This window comes from Bufo gargarizans, chromosome 9 (assembly GCF_014858855.1).
Source record: "Bufo gargarizans isolate SCDJY-AF-19 chromosome 9, ASM1485885v1, whole genome shotgun sequence".
Classification (NCBI taxonomy): Eukaryota; Metazoa; Chordata; class Amphibia; order Anura; family Bufonidae; genus Bufo; species Bufo gargarizans.
Window position 1 is genome coordinate 174,457,217 of NC_058088.1, and position 25,142 is coordinate 174,482,358.

Below are 25,142 nucleotides of genomic sequence, written 5' to 3' on the forward strand. Positions count from 1 at the left end.
ACGTGGCTGCCATCTGTGGCTGTCTAACTGGGGTCAGGGAACACAACAGGTAGCGGTCCCAGAGGTACCTGCCACAGGACCCCAATAAGAGTGCCTGCCTCTGGACCCCCATAAGAGTGCCTGCCACAGGACCCCCATAAGAGTGCCTGCCACAGGACCCCCATAAGAGTGCCTGCCACAGGACCCCCATAAGAGTGCCTGACACAGGATCCCCATAAGAGTGCCTGCCTCTGGACCCCCATAAGAGTGCCTGACACAGGATCCCCATAAGAGTGCCTGCCACAGGACCCCCATAAGAGTGCCTGCCACAGGACCCCCATAAGAGTGCCTGCCACAGGACCCCCATAAGAGTGCCTGCCACAGGACCCCCATAAGAGTGCCTGCCACAGGACCCCCATAAGAGTGCCTGCCACAGGACCCCCATAAGAGTGCCTGCCACAGGACCCCCATAAGAGTGCCTGCCACAGGACCCCCATAAGAGTGCCTGCCACAGGACCCCCATAAGAGTGCCTGCCACAGGACCCCATAAGAGTGCCTGCCTCTGGACCCCCATAAGAGTGCCTGCCTCTGGACCCCCATAAGAGTGCCTGCCACAGGATCCCCATAAGAGTGCCTGCCACAGGACCCCCATAAGAGTGCCTGCCACAGGACCCCCATAAGAGTGCCTGCCACAGGACCCCCATAAGAGTGCCTGCCACAGGATCCCCATAAGAGTGCCTGCCACAGGACCCCCATAAGAGTGCCTGCCACAGGACCCCCATAAGAGTGCCTGCCACAGGACCCCCATAAGAGTGCCTGCCACAGGACCCCCATAAGAGTGCCTGCCTCTGGAACCCCATAAGAGTGCCTGCCTCTGGAACCCCATAAGAGTGCCTGCCACAGGATCCCCATAAGAGTGCCTGCCACAGTATCCCCATAAGAGTGCCTGCCACAGGATCCCCATAAGAGTGCCTGCCTCTGGACCCCCATAAGAGTGCCTGCCACAGGATCCCCATAAGAGTGCCTGCCACAGGATCCCCATAAGAGTGCCTGCCACAGGACCCCCATAAGAGTGCCTGCCACAGGATCCCCATAAGAGTGCCTGCCTCTGGACCCCCATAAGAGTGCCTGCCTCTGGACCCCCATAAGAGTGCCTGCCACAGGATCCCCATAAGAGTGCCTGCCACAGGATCCCCATAAGAGTGCCTGCCACAGGATCCCCATAAGAGTGCCTGCCACAGGATCCCCATAAGAGTGCCTGCCACAGGATCCCCATAAGAGTGCCTGCCACAGGATCCCCATAAGAGTGCCTGCCACAGGATCCCCATAAGAGTGCCTGCCACAGGACCCCCATAAGAGTGCCTGCCACAGGACCACTAAGTTCCAGTGCTTGCTACAGTACCCACAGTGACTGCCATAGCACCCCAAAATACAGTGCCAGCCACAAGACCCCATAATAGTGCCCCCATAAACGGAAGCCGCCCGTGTGCCTTTCACATTTGCGGGCGGCCCATTGTAGACATGCCTATTCATGTCCGCAAAATGGACAAGAATGGGACATGCTATATATTTTTTGTGGGACCACGGAACGGTTCAACGGATGCGGACAGCACACGGAGTGCTGTCCGCATCTTTTGCGGCCCCATTGAAGTGAATGGGTCTGCATCCGAGCTGCAAAAACGGCGGCTCGGATGCGGACCAAAACAACGGCCGTGTGCATGAGGCCTAACTCTTGTTCTGTGGGTGAGCAGGAGGAGCAGTCACTAGCAGTGTCTGCCTCTGTGTGGGGGTGATGCTGCCACCTGCTGGTTGTACTTGTTATATGACTAGTACACTGTATAATGGACACATCTGTGTGGGGGTGATGCTGCCACCTGCTGGTTGTACTTGTATATGTCTAGTATACTGTATAATGGACACCTCTGTGTGGGGGTGATGCTGCCACCTGCTGGTTGTACTTGTATATGCCTAGTACACTGTATAATGGACACCTCTGTGTGGGGGTGATGCTGCCACCTGCTGGTTGTACTTGTATATGTCTAGTATACTGTATAATGGACACCTCTGTGTGGGGGTGATGCTGCCACCTGCTGGTTGTACTTGTTATATGACTAGTACACTGTATAATGGACACCTCTGTGTGGGGGTGATGCTGCCACCTGCTGGTTGTACTTGTATATGCCTAGTACACTGTATAATGGACACCTCTGTGTGGGGGTGATGCTGCCACCTGCTGGTTGTACTTGTATATGTCTAGTATACTGTATAATGGACACCTCTGTGTGGGGGTGATGCTGCCACCTGCTGGTTGTACTTGTATATGTCTAGTACACTGTATAATGGACACCTCTGTGTGGGGGTGATGCTGCCACCTGCTGGTTGTACTTGTATATGTCTAGTACACTGTATAATGGACACCTCTGTGTGGGGGTGATGCTGCCACCTGCTGGTTGTACTTGTTATATGCCTAGTACACTGTATAACTGGCACAGTGTGATCAGTCCTGAGGGTCCTCCCAGCACTAGGACTTCGCTGGATGCTGGAGGGGGTGCTGAAGACTACCTCAGTGAAACCTGCCAATAGATGAGGGAAATCCAAGTGATAATCGGTTGTGTAGAGAGTCCCTGGGTCCTATTGCCCTGTTACAGCTCCCCCAAGTGGCAGGGCATATGCATATACTGTATGTGAAGTATATGTGTATGTATATTACTAACCACTAAGAAAATCACCACAGCAGTATGTACTGAAGCAGTTTCCCATAGCAACCAGTCATTCTCAGTAGGGCCTCCAAAAATGGCAGCCGTTGCTATGGGCAGCTGCACCCACCGCTCTTCCATTGCATGTAAAGTTTAATATTGTGTGATTTTTGTATGTGCAGGGCCCGGACAAAGCTCGCTCACAGCTCATCATCCTGGATCGGGGGTTTGATCCAGCCTCTCCAGTCTTGCACGAGTTAACATTCCAGGCCATGAGCTACGACCTTCTTCCAGTGGAGAATGATGTCTATAAGTAAGACAGAACACCATGTCGCCTCTTATACGTAACTTATATTTACAAAAAAGTCAGCATATGCAGGGATTCAGGGGGGGAATTGTTATTTTTGGGGCCCTAAGCAAAGTTATATCTGGGGGCCCCTTTCGCACTGCTAAGCCCCACCTTGTTGCACCGCTAGCTCTGCCACCTACCGCACTGTAGTGCAGCCTGGGCACTATGCTACAGCTCTACGGCTGGGAAGGGCCCTCCTGGACCCCTGTGCAGCTGGACAGGCTGCACAGGCAGTATGTCCACCTCCTTAGTGCTCTCTTTCAGCCAGCCACTTGTGGCCAGCAGGGGGCCACAAGCATTTGCTTGGTTGACGCAGTGGTGAAGTCCGCCATTGCAGGGATTGATCGTTTTTAAAATTTCAGGGGCAATTTTTTTATGATTGCATTTTACTCATTTTGGGCTAAAAATCATTTTTTGCATTGGTCTTTTTTTTTTTATATAGATCCGTTCTGTCACAAAGGGTTAACTGTTTGTCTAGCTGTGTGACTGGTACTTTGAATTTCACTTTGTGCCTAAACCTTATCTCTAAATTACTAAGAGGTCATAAACACGTATTTAAGCCACATTCTTATCAGTAATAATGACTGTTTAGGGAGGTCAGAGAGCAGAGAAAAGGAGCCGTCAGCTGAGCTGCCTGACGAAACAGAGTGAAAATTCAGAGCCTGCTACTAGAGAAACTCAAGTCTGTACAGAGAAAGGGGCTCAACATTTTTAATAAAGACCAATTGAAAAAATGATTTTTAGCTCAAAATGAGTACAGTGCAATAATAAAAGTGTTATATAGCCTTTAAATGGAAATATTATCTACAGACATGGCAGTGGCTGTCCTGTATGTTGTCTTATGGCTGGTACTCTTCTCAGGTATGAGACCAGTGGTATAGGAGAGCAGCGTGTCAAGGAGGTCCTCTTAGATGAAGACGACGAACTCTGGGTGACCTTGCGTCACAAGCACATTGCCGAAGTTTCCCAGTAAGTAGTTCCAGTCCCTTTTCCAGCAAAAGTGTAAAGATTAACCAGATGTGAGCTGATGAGATATTTCTCCTTACCGCTATTTAGAGAAGTGACACGCTCCCTAAAGGATTTCTCATCCAGCAAGAGGATGAACACAGGCGACAAGGTAAGTGAGCCATCACTACTGTGCATGGGGGCAGCCTTAGGTGGGATAACGGTGTGCCTAATAATGGATGTAATTCTGTTTTCTCAGGCCACCATGAGGGATCTTTCCCAAATGCTGAAGAAGATGCCTCAGTATCAGAAGGAGCTGAGCAAGGTGAGCGTTAAAGGGGTTGTGCCATCTGGGACATTGATGGCATTGATCACTAGGCTATGCCATGAATGGGAGATAGGTGCGGGTCTCACCACTGGGACCCACTCTTATTTCCAAAATGGGCCTCCAAAAGTGAGGGAGAGCACACTGCGCATGCGTAGCTTGCTGTCCATTCACTGCTATGGGACTTCCATTTCGGAGAGCAAGCACGTTGCCACCTCTTCCTTCACCGCTATGGGTCTGCCAGAAATAGCCGAACCAGCGCTTGGCTAACTTTGGATCGGTGAGCGGAGGGTGTCTGTGCATGCGCATCCTCTCCCTACACTTTGGAGGGCCCATTCCAGAGATAGGTGCTGGTCCCACCTCCTATCTGACATTGCTGGCATATCCTAGCGATACGCCACCAATGTCCTACATTGGAATACCCCTTTAAAAACAGCAAATCACCATACGTATATGTGTTAGATTCCTATGCAGCCGCATCACTAGCCGAACCCATTCATTTCATAGCCACCCATACCAGGTTAGTTTACACGTCTATCTCCAATATATGCAGTGTAAAACTCTACTTGTGAAACCTATAGATGTTTCCATCACAGATTCCGCATGGCGAATCCCCTGTTGGTAAATTTTTCGGAGCCGAAGCCCCGGCCCCAGGAAAACATACGTGTTGAACCAGTGGCGGATCCAGAGCCTGGTCTCGGGAGGGGCACTTTCAGATTATTTTCTGTCCGTCGCCACAAAACAATGGTGCTTATAGAACAGACTACACAGTGTAGCGGTATACTGTATATTGTGCGGCACAGTGTAGAGGTATACTGTATATTGTGTGGCACAGTGTAGAGGTATACTGTATATTGTGTGGCACAGTGTAGAGGTATACTGTATATTGTGTGGCACAGTGTAGAGGTATACTGTATATTGTGGGGCACAGTGTAGAGGTATACTGTATATTGTGTGGCACAGTGTAGAGGTGTACTGTATATTGTGTGGCACAGTGTAGAGGTGTACTGTATATTGTGTGGCACAGTGTAGCGGTATACTGTATATTGTGGGGCACAGTGTAGCGGTATACTGTATATTGTGTGGCACAGTGTAGAGGTATACTGTATATTGTGTGGCACAGTGTAGAGGTATACTGTATATTGTGTGGCACAGTGTAGAGGTATACTGTATATTGTGTGGCACAGTGTAGCGGTATACTGTATATTGTGTGGCACAGTGTAGAGGTATACTGTATATTGTGTGGCACAGTGTAGAGGTATACTGTATATTGTGGGGCACAGTGTAGAGGTATACTGTATATTGTGGGGCACAGTGTAGAGGTATACTGTATATTGTGTGGCACAGTGTAGAGGTACACTGCATATTGTGTGGCACAGTATAGAGGTATACTGTATATTGTGGGGCACAGTGTAGAGGTATACTGTATATTGTGTGGCACAGTGTAGCGGTATACTGTATATTGTGAGGCACAGTGTAGAGGTATACTGTATATTGTGTGGCACAGTGTGGAGGTATACTGTATATTGTGGGGCACAGTGTAGCGGTATACTGTATATTGTGTGGCACAGTGTAGCGGTATACTGTATATTGTGGGGCACAGTGTAGCGGTATACTGTATATTGTGTGGCACAGTGTAGAGGTATACTGTATATTGTGGGGCACAGTGTAGAGGTATACTGTATATTGTGGGGCACAGTGTAGCGGTATACTGTATATTGTGTGGCACAGTGTAGCGGTATACTGTATATTGTGGGGCACAGTGTAGCGGTATACTGTATATTGTGTGGCACAGTGTAGAGGTATACTGTATATTGTGGGGCACAGTGTAGAGGTATACTGTATATTGTGGGGCACAGTGTAGAGGTATACTGTATATTGTGTGGCACAGTGTAGAGGTGTACTGTATATTGTGGGGCACAGTGTAGAGGTATACTGTATATTGTGTGGCACAGTGTAGCGGTATACTGTATATTGTGGGGCACAGTGTAGAGGTATACTGTATATTGTGTGGCACAGTGTAGAGGTATACTGTATATTGTGTGGCACAGTGTAGAGGTATACTGTATATTGTGTGGCACAGTGTAGAAGTATATTGTGAGGCACAGTGTAGAGGTATACTGTATATTGTGTGGCACAGTGTAGAGGTATATTGTGAGGCACAGTGTAAAGGTATACTGTATATTGTGGGGCACAGTGTAGCGGTATACTGTATATTGTGCGGCACAGTGTAGAGGTATACTGTATATTGTGGGGCACAGTGTAGAGGTATACTGTATATTGTGGGGCACAGTGTAGCGGTATACTGTATATTGTGCGGCACAGTGTAGAGGTATACTGTATATTGTGGGGCACAGTGTAGCGGTATACTGTATATTGTGGGGCACAGTGTAGCGGTATACTGTATATTGTGCGGCACAGTGTAGAGGTATACTGTATATTGTGGGGCACAGTGTAGCGGTATACTGTATATTGTGTGGCACAGTGTAGAGGTATACTGTATATTGTGGGGCACAGTGTAGAGGTATACTGTATATTGTGGGGCACAGTGTAGCGGTATACTGTATATTGTGTGGCACAGTGTAGAGGTATACTGTATATTGTGGGGCACGGTGTAGGCTATATGTGTATAACAAACATATTTCACATAAAAACTTACAATTACTTGGCCCTTGGGGGTCTCGGACGCCACTTCAGCACTTGGCCGGGGGCTCGGTGGAGCTGATGTTGTGCTTTATCCTAATGAGAAAGATTTCATAATAAGGATTTGGAGAAGAGGCAGAGGGATAGCAGAGCTGGGAGAGGCTGGTGCTGCTACTAGGGGGTCATACCATGGGGGAGTAATAAAGCCCACCATAATGTCCCCCCCAGTAGAAATAATTCTCCTTATAATGTGACAGTGCAAAAATACCCCCTTGTAATGCCACCAGTTGAGCTAATGTCCCCATAGTGCCCCCATAATGTGCCAGTATAAATACCCCTATATAGTGCCCCCAGTAAATGCCCCCCTAGTGCTCCACACCCTCCTTCCTCCTAGTGCCCCCCATAATGTACCAGTATAAAATGCCCCAGTAGATGCCCTCAGTGTCCCCCATAATTTGCAAGTATAAAATACCCCTTCTTAGTGCCCCCCGTAGATGACTCCATAGTACTCCTCTCCCCCCTTCCCCATAGTACCCACCCAGGCCCGTCGCTAAGGGACAGGCAAAACAAGCAATTGCTTGGGGCCCCGAGCTGGACGGGGCCAAACAGAGTAACTCAGAAGATTCAATGGTATATTCTAACCCCTTGCCTGGGGGTTAGAATATACCATCGGATCTGAGTTTTACGAGCTCAGTGAGATCGCAAAAACTCAAATCCAATGGTATATTCTAACCCCCAGGCGTTCCCATGGTGACGGGGACGCTTGCCTGGGGGTTAGAATATACAGACAGGGCCACGCCGCTCGCGGCTCACAGCAGTATATTTTAAACCAATCAGTAACTACTTTAACTTTATTCATTGCTCATTGCTGAGCTCTTAACTTGGATTATTTGGATATCTCTTACTTTGTCTTCGCTCCGGTAACTAACAGCAGGCAGCGGCGCTCACTCACTGTCACTGACGTCAGGCGCCTGCTCCTCCCACTAGGCGGCGCAGGCGCGTGACGTCAGTGAGTGAGCGCCGCCTGCACTGCCTGCTGTTAGTTACCGGAGCGAAGACAAAGTAAGAGATATCCAAATAATCCAAGTTAAGAGCTCAGCAATGAGCAATGAATAAAGTTAAAGTAGTTACTGATTAGTTTATAAATATACTGCTGTGAGCGTCGGGGAAGTGGATCTGTGGATGGCAGTGTAGGGGGATCAGATCCCCCTACAGTGCCATCCACAGATCCCCCCCTCCCCTAAACAGTGCCATCCACAGATCCCCCTACAGTGCCATCCACAGATCCCCCCTCCCCTAAACAGTGCCATCCACAGATCCCCCCTCCCCTAAACAGTGCCACCCACAGATCTCCCCCCTAAACAGTGCCATCCACAGATCTCCCCCCTAAACAGTGCCATCCACAGATCCCCCCTAAACAGTGCCATCCACAGATCCCCCTACAGTGCCATCCACAGATCCCCCTCCCCTAAACAGTGCCATCCACAGATCCCCCTACAGTGCCATCCACAGATCCCCCCTCCCCTAAACAGTGCCACCCACAGATCTCCCCCCTAAACAGTGCCATCCACAGATCCCCCCCTAAACAGTGCCATCCACAGATCCCCCCTAAACAGTGCCATCCACAGATCCCCCCTCCCCTAAACAGTGCCATCCACAGATCTCCCCTCCCCTAAACAGTGCCATCCACAGATCCCCCTACAGTGCCATCCATAGACCTCCCCTAAACAGTGCCATCCACAGATCCCCCCCTAAACAGTGCCATCCACAGTATTTGCACTGTGGATGGGGGGGGGGGGGCCTCCATGTCTATTTTGCTTGGGGCCCCCAAATTCCTTCAAACGGCCCTGTACCCACCATAATGTGTCCCAGTATAAAATTGTACTGTACAGAGCGCCCATATAAAATACCCCTTCTTTGTGGCCTCAGTAGATGCCCCTATAGTGCCCCCAATCATGTGCCAGTATTAACAGCCCCCCATGTGCCAGTATCAATAACAGCCCCCCCTGTGCCAGTATCAATAACAGCCCCCCCTGTGCCAGTATCAACAGCCCCCCTGTGCCAGTATCAATAACAGCCCCCCTGTGCCAGTATCAATAACAGCCCCCCTGTGCCAGTATCAATAACAGCCCCCCTGTGCCAGTATCAATAACAGCCCCCCTGTGCCAGTATCAACAGCCCCCCTGTGCCAGTATCAACAGCCCCCCTGTGCCAGTATCAACAGCCCCCCTGTGCCAGTATCAACAGCCCCCCTGTGCCAGTATCAACAGCCCCCCTGTGCCAGTATCAACAGCCCCCCTGTTCCAATATCAACAGCCCCCCTGTGCCAATATCAACAGCCCCCCTGTGCCAATATCAACAGCCCCCCTGTGCCAGTATTAACAGCCCTAAAAGTATTGTATATATAAAAAATACTTACCTCCATGTCAGCGATGCGATGCAGGCCTCTTCCGGCCTGTGTCCTGCGCTGTATGGCTCAGGCGGCACGATGACGTCATCGCGCCGCCTGCGTCGGCTTCTGATAGGCTGCCGATACAGATGACTGGAGATAAGCGCTTCCACAATGGAAGCGCTCATCTCCCTGTGCCCCGCGGCCGACGCCAGCTCGGGGGGGGCAATTGCCCCGTTGCCCCCCCCCCCCCCTGGATCCGCCACTGTGTTGAACACAGTGCAAAAATACTTGTGATAAAATATTGTTTCATGGGCCTTGAAAAAGTTGCTAAAAAGAGGTCATGCTCCGTTTTTACACCAAAAAAAATGTTTGTTTATTACTCTGCCCATTATAACGCTGATTATATACCAGTCTGTGTTCTCTAGTTAATCCATTGATATCTCTGCAGTACTCGACTCACCTGCACCTCGCCGAGGACTGCATGAAGCACTACCAGGGAACCGTGGATAAACTTTGCCGCGTGGAACAGGTGAAGAATACAAATGTCTTGTCTTGTGCACGCTGTCAGCCAATACTATATGCAGGTATAATATGTACGGGTTCAAGTGTGGTCAGCTGCACATTCATCATGTGTGTCATTCCCCAGGACCTTGCCATGGGCACTGATGCAGAAGGGGAGAAGATTAAGGATCCCATGAGGGCCATAGTCCCTATACTCTTGGACGGCAATGTCAGTACATATGATAAGATCCGCATCATTCTTCTGTACATCTTCCTGAAGAATGGTAAGTGGGAGCTCTTAAAGGGGTTATGCCATGACTAATGTAAAATATGAAAATCAGACATCATCTAGTACATGACAATCTCTAACAAAGCTAGAACCAGGCCCTGTACCTCACATGGATCCAGAGATCTCCCCATTCATTGCTCTGCTAGATTTATATCAAGGGGAGTGTCTTTTCTGCTGCAGCTCAGGGGGCGTGTCCATGCTGCTCCCTATCACAGCTCAGGGGGCGTGTCCATGCTCTCCCTATCACAGCTCAGGAGGCAGCTGAAGGATGAAACTGAGCATGTGCGGCCATCTCAGTGAGCCGGACAAATAAATAAGAAAACAAACAAACAGCAGGTGGCGCTGTACAGATACATTTTATTGAATAGCTCAGTGGCTATACAACATGTTTTATTACATGCAATTATTAAAGTATTCAGATCCAGGTGCTGATTTTAAAACTGTAGAATATTTTTCGTGGGACAACCCCTTTACCTTAATGTAGGTCCCATGCACACGACCATATTTTGGTTCCACATCCAATTATTTCAATGGAGAAAATGCGGACAGTACACCGCGTGCTGTCCGCATCCGTATGTCCGCGTTGTTATCCGGCAAAAAAGATAGATGTCCTATTCATGTCCGTTTTGCAGAGACAAGCATAGGACATTTCTGCTAAAAGGGAAAATGAAAATGGTGGCATGCACGCGTCCGGGATTCGTGTTTCGCACAAAACACATACGGTCGTGGGCCTTAGCATCGATAAGCTGTCTCTCCTGACTCATACGCATTATTTTGGCCGATCATGCATGTGTCCTGAATAGGGAGGGGTTAGAAATCCTCTGCCAGATCTGTATGACCAAGAACATAAGGATCGGTCATGTTGATATCCAGCTGCCCGATCCTTATCTCACCCAACATCTGCTGTCAGGAGGCCCTGGCTGGTTTGGCCACCATTTATCTAAGGTCTATGGCCAGATAATAAATTCAAAATGAATGATGACTACTATTTTTTTAGGGATCACTGAGGAGAACCTGAACAAGCTGATCCAGCATGCACAGATCCCACCAGAAGATAGCGAGATCATTACCAACATGGGGCATTTGGGCGTGCCCATCATCACTGACGTATGTATAGTTCTGAGCTGAAATAACTAGGAGGGTTCATAGGACAGACATCCACTGCCACTAACGTCATGTAAGGACTACCAGGTCCGCTACCATGATGGTCATGGGGGGACACTTTCAACGATAATTGCTGACTCTACACAAAATGGTCCAAGACTGGAGAAGCATGGCTGCTTTCCATGGAAGTGAATGGAGCCGAAACATCCTGGGGACAGGGGTGGTGCTGTTTCTGGAAGAAAGCAGCCATGTTTTTCTCATCCTGGACAATCCCTTTGATGCTATAACAGTGACTCCAATAGATTGGTTCTATCTGTTGTGCAGTAGGGGAAGAATCGGGAATAGGGGAGATTTAGTGGAGATGGAAAGGGATCAACCCCTACCGATCCTGAGAATTAAAGGGGTTGTGCCGAATATTAAAGTTGTCCCCTATTGATAGGATAGGGGATTACTAACTGATTGCTGTGTTTCCAACCATTGAGACCCCCATCGATTCCAAGAATGGGGTCCCATGTGCCCATCCTGATGGAGCTGCATGCCTCAGCCACTCTAGTCATTTCCTATGTCAGGACCCCAGTTCTCGCCATTGGTAGGGGTCCCAGCATTAGGAGTCCCAGCAATCAGTTATCCCCCTGGCCTGTCGATAGGGAATAACTTTAATAGCTTGGCACAACCCCTTTATAAGGCTGCAGTTGGACGCTGCAGCTGCACTGCAATTCTCTGCAGAGCTGGGTGGCCGGTGCAGGGGAAGGTACAGAGAAGGTGATGGAGCGCTATACCAGCGCTGGGCCCTATCGTTTTTAGGAATGTAGGAGTGCCACAAGTTGGACTTCCCCAATCATAAAGCGATACCACATCTTTGTTGATAGGCCATCACTTTATTCTACCCCTTTAAGAGATCTTGCTGAACCACACCTTGGCAAATGCTAACATATTCAATCTTCAGTCCACACTGCGTCGCAGGAGCAAGCCGGACCGCAAGGAGAGGATTAGTGAACAGACCTATCAGCTGTCCCGATGGACACCAGTTGTCAAAGATATCATGGAGGTAAGTGGACAGACTCGAAAAGGACAACTTCTCCACTATTCACATGGGGACCTTGAGCATCCCGGTTAGCTGATGGGAAGACACTAACTGTCCATGAAGGAATTCGATTCTGAAAAGAAGTATAAATATAAAGCTTTGATAAGCTGAGGATCAGATATGATATAGTTTGAAACCACTTAAAGGGGTTGTTGCAAGATTTAAACATATCTTCAGGGTAGGGGATACATTTTTGATCGATGGGGATCTGACTGATGGCCCCCCCCCACGAATCACATGAACTGTTGTCCTGTGTCCCCCTTTATGCATGGAGCGTTGGTCGAGCATGCACACTGGGATTGCTTGAATTGTGCTTGGCTTACTTTACCAGTACTATAGAGATCAATAGAGCGGTATGCTCAACTGCAGCTCCATTTATTGGAAGGGGGGGGGGGGGGACGATAGGACCCCTGTTCACTTGATCAGTGGGGGTACCAGAGGTCAGACTCCCACTGATCAGACATCTATCCCCTGTCTAGCGTATAGAGAGTAAGTTTAATTCTTAGCACAACCCGGTGGTGCTCCCCATCTTAATACGTCTAGACCCTCCATTTAGAACTCCCGAAAAAAAAAACTTTAATGGGATTAGCTCATCTCAAACTTCAATATGGCAAGAGGGGATGCCTTGCTTCTGACTGCCATCTATGAGTCAGAGTGGAGTGCTTGTAAGTAGAACGGCTCACATTATAGCAAATCAGCCCCAATTATATATAGTTGGTAAACAATACCATGTGTCTCCTGCGGTGGCAGCTTCCACCGGCAATCTGCTGCTATTGCTGGTGGTGCCTGAACTCTGCCTCGCCGCGATCATCTGATTGCTTGTGACCACCATCTATGAGCCAGAGCAGATTGCTGGTAACTACAATGGCTCAGATTCTGGCAAATTTGGCCCAATTATGTTTAGTTGGCAAATAATACCATGTATTCCCTGCGGCTGCTGCTTCCACTGGCCTTTCGCTTCTATCACTGGTGGTGCCTGAACTCTGCCTTGCCCCGATCATATGATTAATCGAAAAAGAGACGAGGCAACTAAATGAGATGTTCTTTCATTTTTTTTAAATCCTTAATTGCTTTTAATCTAGTTTGCCTTTTTCTTACATTGACCCTCATATCTCCACAAAACCCCATTAATCTAGGACACCATTGATGACAAGCTGGATACGAAACATTACCCATACATCTCCACACGCTCCTCTGCCTCTTTCAGTACAACGGCTGTAAGGTAGGTTCCAATCTTCCTATGACCAAAAATAAATAAATAAGAAAATGTATTTATCAGAAATTTTAATTTCCTGTAGTCCACAGGCAGCACAGTCACGAAAGCTGTGCTGCCATTGGACATCCAGGAAAACCCTGATACCAAAAATTAATGTCATTATAAAAAGATAGATAGCAGCCATCTAGAGGAAGGGTATCAATTTATTACTACTGTTTCTCTGCAGTGCCCGCTATGGACACTGGCATAAGAACAAGGCTCCAGGGGAGTACCGAGCTGGCCCTCGTCTGATCATCTTCATCTTGGGAGGAGTGGGTCTCAGTGAAATGCGCTGTGCATACGAGGTATCACAGGCCAGCGGCAAATGGGAAGTTCTCATCGGTGAGTGGCGGTCATATATATTCTCTCTGTATACCGGGCTGTTTAAAGGGATCATTAAATGAAATCTGAATAAAATTCCCTTAATCGTGTGTATGTTACTAAGTATGTTTGCCTATTACAATATACCTGGCGGTTTCCACAAAGTAAGTATACGTGTGCGTTATTCTGCTTGTGTGTCTGCGATGTTTTATGTGTCTCTGTTCTGTGTATGCTTTATAGTGTATGTATGTTATATGTATGAACATCTGTATAGCTTCACTGCACCTACAATATAGTAAAAAACCAGTTCAGCTCTATATCTTACCAACAATAATGTGGGAGGAAACGCACAAATAGCACAACCACCCACTGATATAAGAGCTGATCGATGGGCGTCCTGTGCCCTAGACCCACAGCAAGTGGCTGATATTGCCAGTTTTACATGGTGTCAAGACCTGTATGTGGGCACGGGGTTGGCAATGACATATTTGCACGCTCCAACAGGCTCCAACTTTATTTTCTTCTTAAAACACTTCAAAATATCACTAGTCACTTTGATCAGTTCCTCAGAAAATAAAAGAAATACACAAACTAAATACCAGCCCGTCCAGGCTCTGACTAGATACAGTGGTTTCCTGACCTGTATCCTCAGTAACATAGTAGATCAACAACTTGTGGCTTCCAGTCTCTGACACCGAACGGGGCTCTCAAGCAGTAATGAGGCCAGCAGCTACACCTGGATTACCTTGGGTTAGAGGAAAGTGGTGTACTGGAGTAGGGAGGGAATGGCAATTCCTACTACTAACCTATCTGCCATTCCATAAAAGATCCAGCCCATTTTAAAAAAAGCCTCAGCAAACTACACTTTGCTAAAACAACCCTGATGTCCTAGATTCTTTTACCTCACCAATCTGAGCATTCTGAGTGAGCTATAAACCCCCTCCAGTACTTTAGCAGGCCACAGTGTTACAATGGATAGCCCGAGTGCACCACAGAGAGAGGTGAGAGGCTGGGGGATAACCCACCTGTAGCAGCGTATCCTCTTCAAACTGGTGTTGGACCCCCACTGATCTGATATTGATGACCCATCCTGAGGATAAACCGTCTCCCGCCCATGCACACAGATGTGTCGGAAATGCTTGTGTACCCATAGCTGTAAAGAGTGAATGAACATGTATGCTGGGTTGTATGTCTGTCCGTGTGTGCACCATGCTGGCTCCGTCTGCCTCTGTGTCGGCCTCTTCCTTACTGAAGTCTGTCTGTTCGCTATAGTTCTTGTTTAGCTGTCTCCTTCGCTGTCTCCTTCGAGGTGAGAAAACTGCAGCAATAGCGCCATAAAGTCCAGTTATGATAAGATGCAACTAAAGCATAGGCTGTATGGCCGAATGTAGGTTTCCACTGCCCATGGTGTTAACCCCTTATTGCATCTTTTAGATACAGTAGGTCTGTTTAGAAGGCACCTAAAGAAACTCTGTAATCTAATACGGTGGATCTCAGGGGGTGGAGCATGACACAAGGGATCTTTAAACCCCTATGCCCCGCCCCCTCCAGCGCTCCACTATCTGCTTCTTCCTAGTGTATGTATGCTATATATGCACATGCTATGGATGCACACATGTTCAATCACTATAGCGCGGTTTTCTCACCTCTAGAAGTGTATGTCTGAAGTCTCTTATATGACCTTTGTCTGTTCTATGTTTTGTGAAGAGTTTTTTCTTTCGCTGTCCTTTGTCCGCTTCTGTCTTTTTACCCCTCTACCATGTAACCCACTAACCATCTTTCACCCTCTAGCTGTACTTTAAATATTTTTACTTTGACCATGTAGATTTTTCATTTTCTTCTGCTTTTGCCACATTATTCTGTGTGTGCTCCATCTCTTGCTTCACCTCTTTTCTATTAGAACCTTAGTGCTCTAATCTCACTTGCATCATTTCTCACTCGGGCTACATGCACCCTTGAGTTAAAGGCTATGGACACCATTTTTTTTTTATGATTCCACATTGTTCCTCCTGAGTTTTGTCAGCTGATGGCTCATGTGTAGCCTTATCTTTGATCTCCTGACCTCAAAAACACGCATTTAGGCGATATTCTTATCAGTTTGATAGGAGTTTAGCTATAATGTGTATTTATGAGGTCAGGAAATTAGAGATAAGGCGTCACATGAGCTGTCAGACGGACTGATTTTAACCCCATGTATCACAAAAACTGCCGAAAACTTTTAGCCCAAAATGCAATCATAAAAAATTGCCCTGAAAGTGTCCATAGCCTTTAGGGTTCATTCACACGTCCGTAGTGTATTGGGGATCCGCAATACACCCGGCCGGCACCCCCATAGAAATGCCTATTCTTGTCCGCACCTGCTGACAAGAATAGGATATGTTCTATTTTTTTCCGGAGCTGCGGACCGGAAGATCTGTGGCACGCTCCGGAAATGAGGAGAATGAATGGGTCCGCACCTGTTCCGCACAATTGCGGAACGGATGCGGACCACAATTGCGGACGTGTGAATGGAGCCTTAAGCTGGCTATACCCTTTAGATAGCTAGTTCGCCCATTTGGTGGACAGTCTCCCCGAGCAGATATGGGGGGGAATATTTTGAGATTGTCATACACATTAAGGCTACATGCACACAAACGTTATTTGGGTCCGCGTCCGAGCCACATTTTTTGTGGCTCGGATGCAGACCCATTCACCTCAATGGGGCCGCAAAAGATGTGGACAGCACTCTGTGTACTGTCCCCATCCATTGCTCCGTTCCGTGGCCCTACAAAAAAAATAGAACCTGTCCTATTCTTGTCCGTTTTGCGGTCAAGAATAGGCATTTCTATAATGGGCCGCCCGCTTCGTTCCGCACACGGGCGGCATCCGTGTTTTGTGGATCCGCAATTTGTGGACTTCAAAACACGGCATGGTCATGTGCATGTAGCCTTAGGGTCCATTCACACGTCCGTTGTTTCTTTCCTGATCTGTTCCGTTTTTTTGCGGAACAGATCTGGACCAGATCTGGACCCATTCATTTTCAATGGGTCCTGAAAAAAATCGGACAGCACAATGTCTGATTTTTTTTCAGGACCCATTGAAAATGAATGGGTACAGATCTGGTCCAGATCTGTTCCGCAAAAAACGGAACAGATCAGGAAAGAAACAACGGACGTGTGAATGGACCCTTAGACTGTCTTCCAGTCCCGCCTAAATCAACAGGTATAGCAGATATCATACTGATGTGTATGGCCTGCTTAAAGCCTCATTCACACGTCAGTGTTTGGCTATTGATTTCCATCCGTGATTGTGAGCCACAACCAGTATTGAAGCCTAAACAGACATAAGGTATCAGGCTACATGCACACGACTGTGCCATGTTTTGGAGTCCGCAAATTGCGAATCCGTAAAACATGGATGCCACCCGTGTGCGTTCCGCAATTTTCAGAATGGGCGGCCTATTATAGAAACGCCTATTCTTGTCCGCAAAATGTTCAAAAGTTCCATTTTTTTTTTTGCGGGGCCATGGAACAGAGGTATGGATGCGGACAGCACACAGAGTGCTGTCCGCATCTTTTGCGGCCCCATTGGCGTGAATGGGTCTGCATCCGAAATGCAAAAAACGCAGCTTGGATGCGGAATCAAACAACGGTCGTGTGCAAGTAGCCTAAGGGAAAGGTCTGAACCTGTTTTGTGTCTAGAGGTGCGACTGGTTTTGGTTCAAGATCCCTGATGGAAATCACTGACCGAACACTGACGTTGTGAATAAGGCAATCAAGGGGTTGCTTTTATTATGCGATGGCCTATCTTCAAGATAGGCCTGACTAGCTAACTGGCGGGGACTGACACTCTGCACCCCCACTAATCAACTGGTCCGTCGTAGGTCAATTGCAGGAAGTCAGCGCTGGATCTACACAGCCCAGTCAACTGTGGAGGACGCTCATTACTACAGCGCATCATTCGTTGATGTCAAGCGGGAGCAGTGTTGCACAAGCTATGTAGATCCGGCGCTGACTTCAAGCAACAATGCTACACCCAAACAGCTGTTCGGTGGGGTGTCAGATCCAATCAGCTAGTGAGGCCTGAGAATAGGCCATCGCTTAGTAAAATCTGGACAAACCCCCCAACCATTTCATGCTCCGATGCTTTTTCTTTCCCTGCGCTATATTACGCAGGGCAAGGGCTTCGTCAGCAGATCTGGAGACGTACCTGGTCTCTGCTAGGCAGAGGCTTCTGCCTAGCAGTGTTCCTGGTGATGTCACTGGCAATAATGGGCGGGATTTAGCGCTGCCCTAGTATGTCAAAAGTCCGCCCATTAATGCCAGTGACGTCACCGGGAACATTGCTAGGCGGAAGCCGTCACTGGCAATAATGGGCAGGATTTAGCGCTGTCCTAGCCTGTCAAAAGTCCACCCATTAGTGCCAGTGACGTCACCGGGAACATTGCTAGGCAAAAGCCGTCACTGGCAATAATGGGCGGGATTCAGAGCTGCCCTAGCCTGTCAAAAGTCCGCCCATTAGTGCCAGTGACATCACCGGGAACACTGCTAGGCAAAAGCCGTCACTGGCAATAATGGGCGGGATTCAGAGCTGCCCTAGCCTGTCAAAAGTCCGCCCATTAGTGCCAGTGACGTCACCGGAAACACTGCTAGGCGGAAGCCTCTGCCTAGCAGTGTAAATTTGTAAATGCTCCGATGCTCATCTCAGAGGGGCTGCCTGGGTGAAGAGAGCTGAATCCCGGACAACCCCATTAAGTCCCCATAGTTTTATCTGTCTTTTTTGTGCTGCTGTCCTGTCTTCATTCTTTATTTCTTCTCACACCACTTTTGGAGGCACTGTACAGAAAATAGTAGGAAAATGCTAAAACAGCAATTACATGACATAATGGATTAGACAGTGTACACGTGGATGAGACAGTCGAAAGACGCACCAGATTTATCACAGTGATTCAGGCTGGATGATAAATGTGGTGCATTGGTCGTTTACACCACCTATTTGTTGGCTTACTTTGCATCAACATTTTGGCGCCGTTCTGGTGCTCGTTGGAGCATCTTAAGCCATGCCTCGTTCCTGGTAAGCCACGCCCCCTTGACGGTCAAGGCTACGGTATCTAGAATACTTAATAAATGTAGTGCAAAGCATGTATTCCAGATTTTTGCACACACTAAGCCAAAATCCTGGATTAGCTAGGTCCCAGCCACACAGGTGGAATTTGGAGACAAAGTGGCACCAAAAAGGTGATGAATCTGCCTCCCATTTTTTTTTTTCGGTTGGAGGCCACACTGCGCTTCATACAGCCATGGTTTAGCACCAATATCTCCCCTAAAAACGTGGCTTTTGACACTTGCAAGAGTTTTCGAAAAATAAAGCAGATTAGCTGTTGATTGCTGTTTATAACAGTCTGTACTCTGCAAATTAATCCCAGAATCCAGACTGTTTGATTTTAATAATGTTTTTATAACTTATTTATTATTATTTAATAGATTATTATATACATTTTAATTTTAGTATTTTATTCTATTATTTAAGAGATTGCTTCTTTTTTTTTTTATGCAAGTCTCTAGAATTTTATGTAAAGTACCTCCAAAGGTAGAAAGCCACTTAAAGGTGCAACATTTATACTACCTTTTTTTTCTTCATTTTTTGCTTTTACATGACTTCCTCTTGGTTGTCTTCTGTCCTTGTCCTGGCCTCATGTTCAGCATTCGTTGTCCTTCGTTCTGCTAGATTCTGCCTTACGTCTTTCATTTATTTTCTTCTGGCTTTTCCTCCACGTTCATTCTCCTTCATAATGTGTTATTTCTTCAACAGACCCCTCTCTCCTTCCCCCATCCCCTGCTCCTCCCTATCCGTGTTAGGCCTTTGTCAGCCCCCCTCTCTTCTCTCACAGGTTCCACTCACATATTAACACCCATCAAATTTCTTCAAGACCTCAGACACCCAGACTTCCGAGACAGCAGTCGGGTGTCATTCGAGGACCCGGCTCCCATCATGGAGTGAGGTCTAACGAGCTGGGACAAAAAGTAAAGAGAGACTTTAATACCCCCAAACACCCCCCACCCTTCGTGGATTTCTCTGCCCCACTCACCCTCAGCTCGGACATCACCAGTTAATTTCACTTGTTTGTTACAATAAGAAAATGCTTGCTGGTTTTTAATTTCTGTTGGAAATGTCATTATAAGTAAGAGTTGAAAATGTGTCCTTCCGCCTTTCGCTGATCATGACTCCTCATGATTGATCGGTGCCTCCATCTTTTCATCGAGCTTGCATCATGGTCTTATAATGCTTGCCCCTACTCTGCTTTCAGGTTACTGTTCCTCTATGTCTTCTGTTGTTCCCCTCATCATCTTACGATCTTTCCATTTCCATACAAAAATACATTCTTCACTATTGATGACTGTCCTTCATCCTTCCATATTTATCAGGAGAACAAGGATCCCATGACCCTCCAGTCAATGACCACCTTCACCCTTAAAGTTAGTTTAGAGGTGGCTCTATCTATTGGTCTTTAGGAGTTCCAGAAGGAACCCAACGCTACTACAGATGTGTTCTTCCTTACCTTTCCTCTTCTCATATTCCAAGATGAGTAATGCAAGATGACCAGCTTTAAAAAAAAATTGTTTTTGTATTGCTCACAACTCCCGAAAGTTTTTCTTCAGAGCTGGTCAACTGGCTCCACTCATCTCTGGATATCTTGTGTCAAGAGGAAAGGTAAGTAAGGACTCATCTGTATGTCTGTGATGTTTAAAAACTATTGGTTTCCAACTGATGGACATTTGGTCCATTGGTTGAAACAGATCATTATACCAATGATGTCGTCACCGTTGATGACCTAAAAAACTTTCTAAAATGATATCCATTAGTCAATGGTAGCACCACATACTTTATAAAATATACTTTCAAGAGTTCACTGGGAGTATCTGGACTGTCTGAGTGTCCTGGTCAATCTTTGTTAAAGAGGTATTCCCATCTGGATATTCATATCATATCCTACCTCTGGTACCTACTCCTATCTCAAGATTGGGATCACATCTAGTGCCATTGTGAATGGACATGAGGTTGCACATGTGTAAATCTCTTCTGTGGGACTTCTGAAAAAGCCATGGATGGCCTCCTCTCCTTTCAAGATAGGACCCATTCTTGAGATAGGACCGGACCACGGATCTCTTCATTCACTTCTTTGACTTTCTGAAAAAAGCCATGGATGGCCTCTTCTCCTTTCAAGATAGGACCCATTCTTGAGATAGGACTGTTTCTATCTCAAGAACAGGTCCTATCTAGAAAGGAGAGGAGGATAATCATAGTTATTTTCAGAAGTCCCAAAGGTTCCACCTCTGGAACCCAATCCTATTGGACTGTTCTTGTGGATATGCTATGGATTTATAGGTGGGACAATGCAGGCGAAGAATGTTTGCCCCTACAGCGCAATCCATTTTAGTCTCGGTACGCTCACTTCCGGGTCATCAGGAACTTATCAGGCACAGATCAGAATTGATTATTCTGCCCACACAAGGGGAGACCATCTGCGTAGATCTTAGACGCAAGCACCAGATTTCATTCATATCAGTTTACCAGGGGAGGGCATAGCGAAGATTGACCAGATGGTCTTTATACGCCCATGGGACACTTGAAGCTTCTTTGCATATGACTCTTTACAAGTCATCTTTAAAAAGATCCTTCCAGGTCACAAACCGGTGGTGGGAATGGTTTATGGAGGTAAATCGTGAAGACTTTCAGCTTTCCTGTCAGGAGATTCAGCTGATTTTGCATATGCTGCTCCATAGGCAGAACACAGGCTGCTATAAATGGCAGCCTGTATAGTGCTGATGGTGAAGGAATTTTACTGCACTACTACACTAGAATAGACTGTATGGTCAATCACGGTCTGATCCCTTAGACCTCCACCGATCAGTAGAACCAGAGATCGCTGGAGGTCTTGGACGATCCCGAGCAAGGAGAGTTCATTCAAAGGGCCTAAAATCATTTGCTGAGTGTCCCTATTTTCAGCATTAGGACACTCACAGAGGTCACCTTCATCCCTAAATCCATTCCTTCTTCTCCATCATCCATGTGTCATCCTTTCCATGGGACAAACATTTTCAAGCATTTTGCTCAGCCAGCAGATCACTTGTCGCCCCAACGACACTCTTTGTAAGTTCAAACGCATAGTGGGGCGGATGCAGCTCCTCGGAAACATTGCCACTGGTTGCATGAAGTCATATTCCACCAATCAAGGAAAGGAACGCCCGCTCTTAACCTGCTATGGCCGAGAACGGGTTAATGTCGGAGATGTCCACAGGAGAACCAGGTCAACCCGTGCCTGTCGCCTTCCCAAATACGTGGCCAATAGGCCAGCACCAAATTTTTGCCAGGGCTCGTTGGGAGGTAGCGACATCTTTGGACAACCAGATGGTCCTCTCTTAGTAAATTAGGGGCGTGACTGCTGCCTGCACAGCGTGCGGGTGATGGGCACATTTCTACTGGTCTCTGTGAACGTAAACCAGGCGATTGTCACCTTTTTTATGCAAAGTCTATATCCTAATTGACTAATATTACAATCTGGATTCCCATTCCAAAGAAATATTCGTAACCATAGACCATGAGAGTGAGTCTTTCCCAGTTTTGCCGAATAGGTGCCAGTCTCCTGGGTTGAATTACCGGCGACATCTGCTCCATTAACCCCTTCTCTCCATAGGGAGGTGGCAGGCGTCAAGTCACTTTTTTTTTAGTTACCGCTCGTTCACGGGATCTGTGCATGTCATAGATTCCATGTCAGCAAGCATTGACATTTTTTGGGGGGTTGGTTTGACACAAATTTTTTTTTTTCTTACTGGGGAGTTGGGAGGGATATCCAAAAAGGGACATTGCATGCTGGGAATGATGGGAAGGTTATCAATCGGGGATTATGTTCATGCTATTATGTGTTTGTATATGATGCCTATAGGGTCAGCCACACGTAGTAGATACAAAATACCTTGTCCTAGTGATAGATATTGAAAATGTGAAAAAGGGGGCAAAGATTACGTTATAAAGGGGAGTCCGTTGCCAGCTGGTAAGGCTAGCTGCTCCAGAATGAAGCGATCTATTGCTTCATTCTGGAGCAAATCTACTTTAACTTCATATGCAAATGAGCAGTGAAGTGCACCGAGGGCGGGCCAAAACCACTCTGTGCATGCGTACTCCTCTTGCTTCCTCTGTCAGCCCCCTCCCTCTCCTTGATTGATAGGACCTGCAGGAACCTGGTCGTGTCAAGTCAAGGAAGAAGTGGAGGGGTTGGCAGAGGAAGTAGGAGAAGCAAAGGTGCACATAGTGTCTCAGGACCCTCCTTCAGTGCACTTAACTGCTAATTTGCATATGGATTTCAAGTATTTTTTTCTCCAGGAAGCAATCATTACTAGGGATGAGCGAATGGACTTCGGATGAAACATCTAAAGTCGATTCGCCTAAAACTTTGTTCTAATACTGTATGGAGCAGGAGCTCCGTACAGTATTACAATGTATTGGTGCCAATAAGCCGAAGTTATAGCTTCGCGAAGTCTCGCGAGACTTCGCGTAATAACTTCATAAATTAATCAATTTTACCTGAAGTCGATTCGCTCGTCTCTAATCGTTACATTCAGCTGAGCTAGCCCTACAAGAAATTGTGAACTTCTGGATGACAGCCTCCCTTTAAACGAGTCAATCAGCAATGTAGTTTCCAGCCATGTGGCCACAGTACAAGTTTGGAATACATCCCATGTAGGCAGGGGCGTAGCTAACGGCTCATGGGCCCTGGTGCAAGAGTTCAGCTTGGGCCCCCCTTCCCTCAGTGCATTGTGTGTCTTCTTATATGGCACAAGGGACTTTGGGCCCCCTTAGGCTCCTGGGCCCGGTAGCGACTGCTACCTCTGCACCCCCTATAGCTACGCCCATGCATGTAGGTATGTCTATACTGGTGAGAGAGATCCAATAATTTGCCGTGGTCACCTGTCCGGTTGCCGTATTTCTTTAAAGACGAGCTTTCACCTCTCGTGATGTCAATTTTAGTAACTACTTGCATCTCTCATCTCCGTCATTATTCCTTCTAGAAGTTATGAATGAATTACTAGCAGTTTCCAATGACGGTCCAGCTGGGTGTTACCAGTTGGGAGTGTGTCCCTGCACACTCGCAGCACTGATTGGATAGTGTCAGATTGGGCAGGGACACACTCCTAAGTGGTAACACCCAGCTGGACCTTCATTGCACACTACTAGTAATTAATTTCTAACTCGTGAAAGGAATAATAGAGGAATGGCACAACACAAGAGTCATAAGAATAGAGGCTCCAGAATTCATATTACATGGGGGATGCAAGTAGTTACTAAGATAGACATGTCAGGAGAGGGGGCAGTTGCTCTTTTTGAAAGGGGTTTTCCGAGACTTAAATACTGATGACCTGTCCTCTGGATAGGTCATCAGTATATGATCGGTGGAGGTCCGACATCCAGGACCCCCGCCGATCAGCTTTTTAAGAAGGTATGCTCTCATCTTTCCCTAGGCCAAGTGACGTCATGTTCATCGGTCACATGGCCTAGGCACAGCTCAGCCCCATTAAAGTGAATGGAGCTGCAATACCAATCACAGCCACTGTACAATGTAAGGCGCTGTGCTTGGTGAGCAGGGTGAAGACCGCGGTGCTCACAGGAGTGCCGATGCCTTCCCAAACAGCTGATCGGCGGGGGTCCCAGGCGTCGGACCACCACCAATCAGATACTGATAACCTATCCGGAGGATAGTTAATGCCCCCAGCCTGCAAATGGTTAAAAAAAACTATTGTATACTCGCCTTGCTGATTCCCACTGCTGCTGCCATTACGACGGTGCCCGAGTCTCCGCTCTGCTCCACTTCCCGCTCCTGTTCTCAACACAGTAGGAAATGACTAATGAATCCTGCTCAGTCAATCACTGACTGAGGAGGGTCATCTCTGCAGCCAGTGATTGGCCGAGCCAGATTCCCATCCATTTCCTGAGTATCGAGAACAGGAGCAGGAAGTGGAGAAGAGCAGAGACCCGGGCAGTGGTGGGGGATCGGTGAGGTGTGTGTAAGAGTATTGAGTTATTTTTTTAACCATTTGCAGGCCATAGAACATATTTAATAATCGTAAGATGTGGCCCTAAGTGGGTCTGTTACCTAATTGTAGTAAAACGACGAGTAAACACTGGAACTGCAGGGATGACATCAAAAGTAAAAACTGGGTGATGGGGTAGACAGTATAGTAATATAGACTAAAATAACCTGGATTTGGCTGAATTTGAGCTGTG

At 47.3% G+C, this 25,142-nt stretch overlaps 1 protein-coding gene across 3 annotated transcripts in view; it reads left to right on the top strand.

Annotated features, from left to right (window-relative positions):
• The window catches only part of STXBP1 (syntaxin binding protein 1), a 122,996-nt gene that overhangs the window by 94,761 nt on the left and 3,093 nt on the right, over positions 1–25,142 (top strand). For 2 of the 3 annotated variants that reach the window (XM_044306240.1, XM_044306238.1), the window contains exons 9-19: positions 2,858–2,988; positions 3,886–3,993; positions 4,081–4,141; positions 4,229–4,294; positions 9,778–9,858; positions 9,976–10,114; positions 11,117–11,226; positions 12,170–12,271; positions 13,444–13,529; positions 13,750–13,904; positions 19,753–19,885. In XM_044306240.1, the coding sequence (XP_044162175.1) occupies positions 2,858–2,988; positions 3,886–3,993; positions 4,081–4,141; positions 4,229–4,294; positions 9,778–9,858; positions 9,976–10,114; positions 11,117–11,226; positions 12,170–12,271; positions 13,444–13,529; positions 13,750–13,904; positions 19,753–19,862 (1,149 nt within the window). In that variant the 3' untranslated portion in view covers positions 19,863–19,885. The remainder of the gene's footprint in view (positions 1–2,857; positions 2,989–3,885; positions 3,994–4,080; positions 4,142–4,228; positions 4,295–9,777; positions 9,859–9,975; positions 10,115–11,116; positions 11,227–12,169; positions 12,272–13,443; positions 13,530–13,749; positions 13,905–19,752; positions 19,886–25,142) is intronic. The other variant, XM_044306239.1, reaches the window with a different exon arrangement.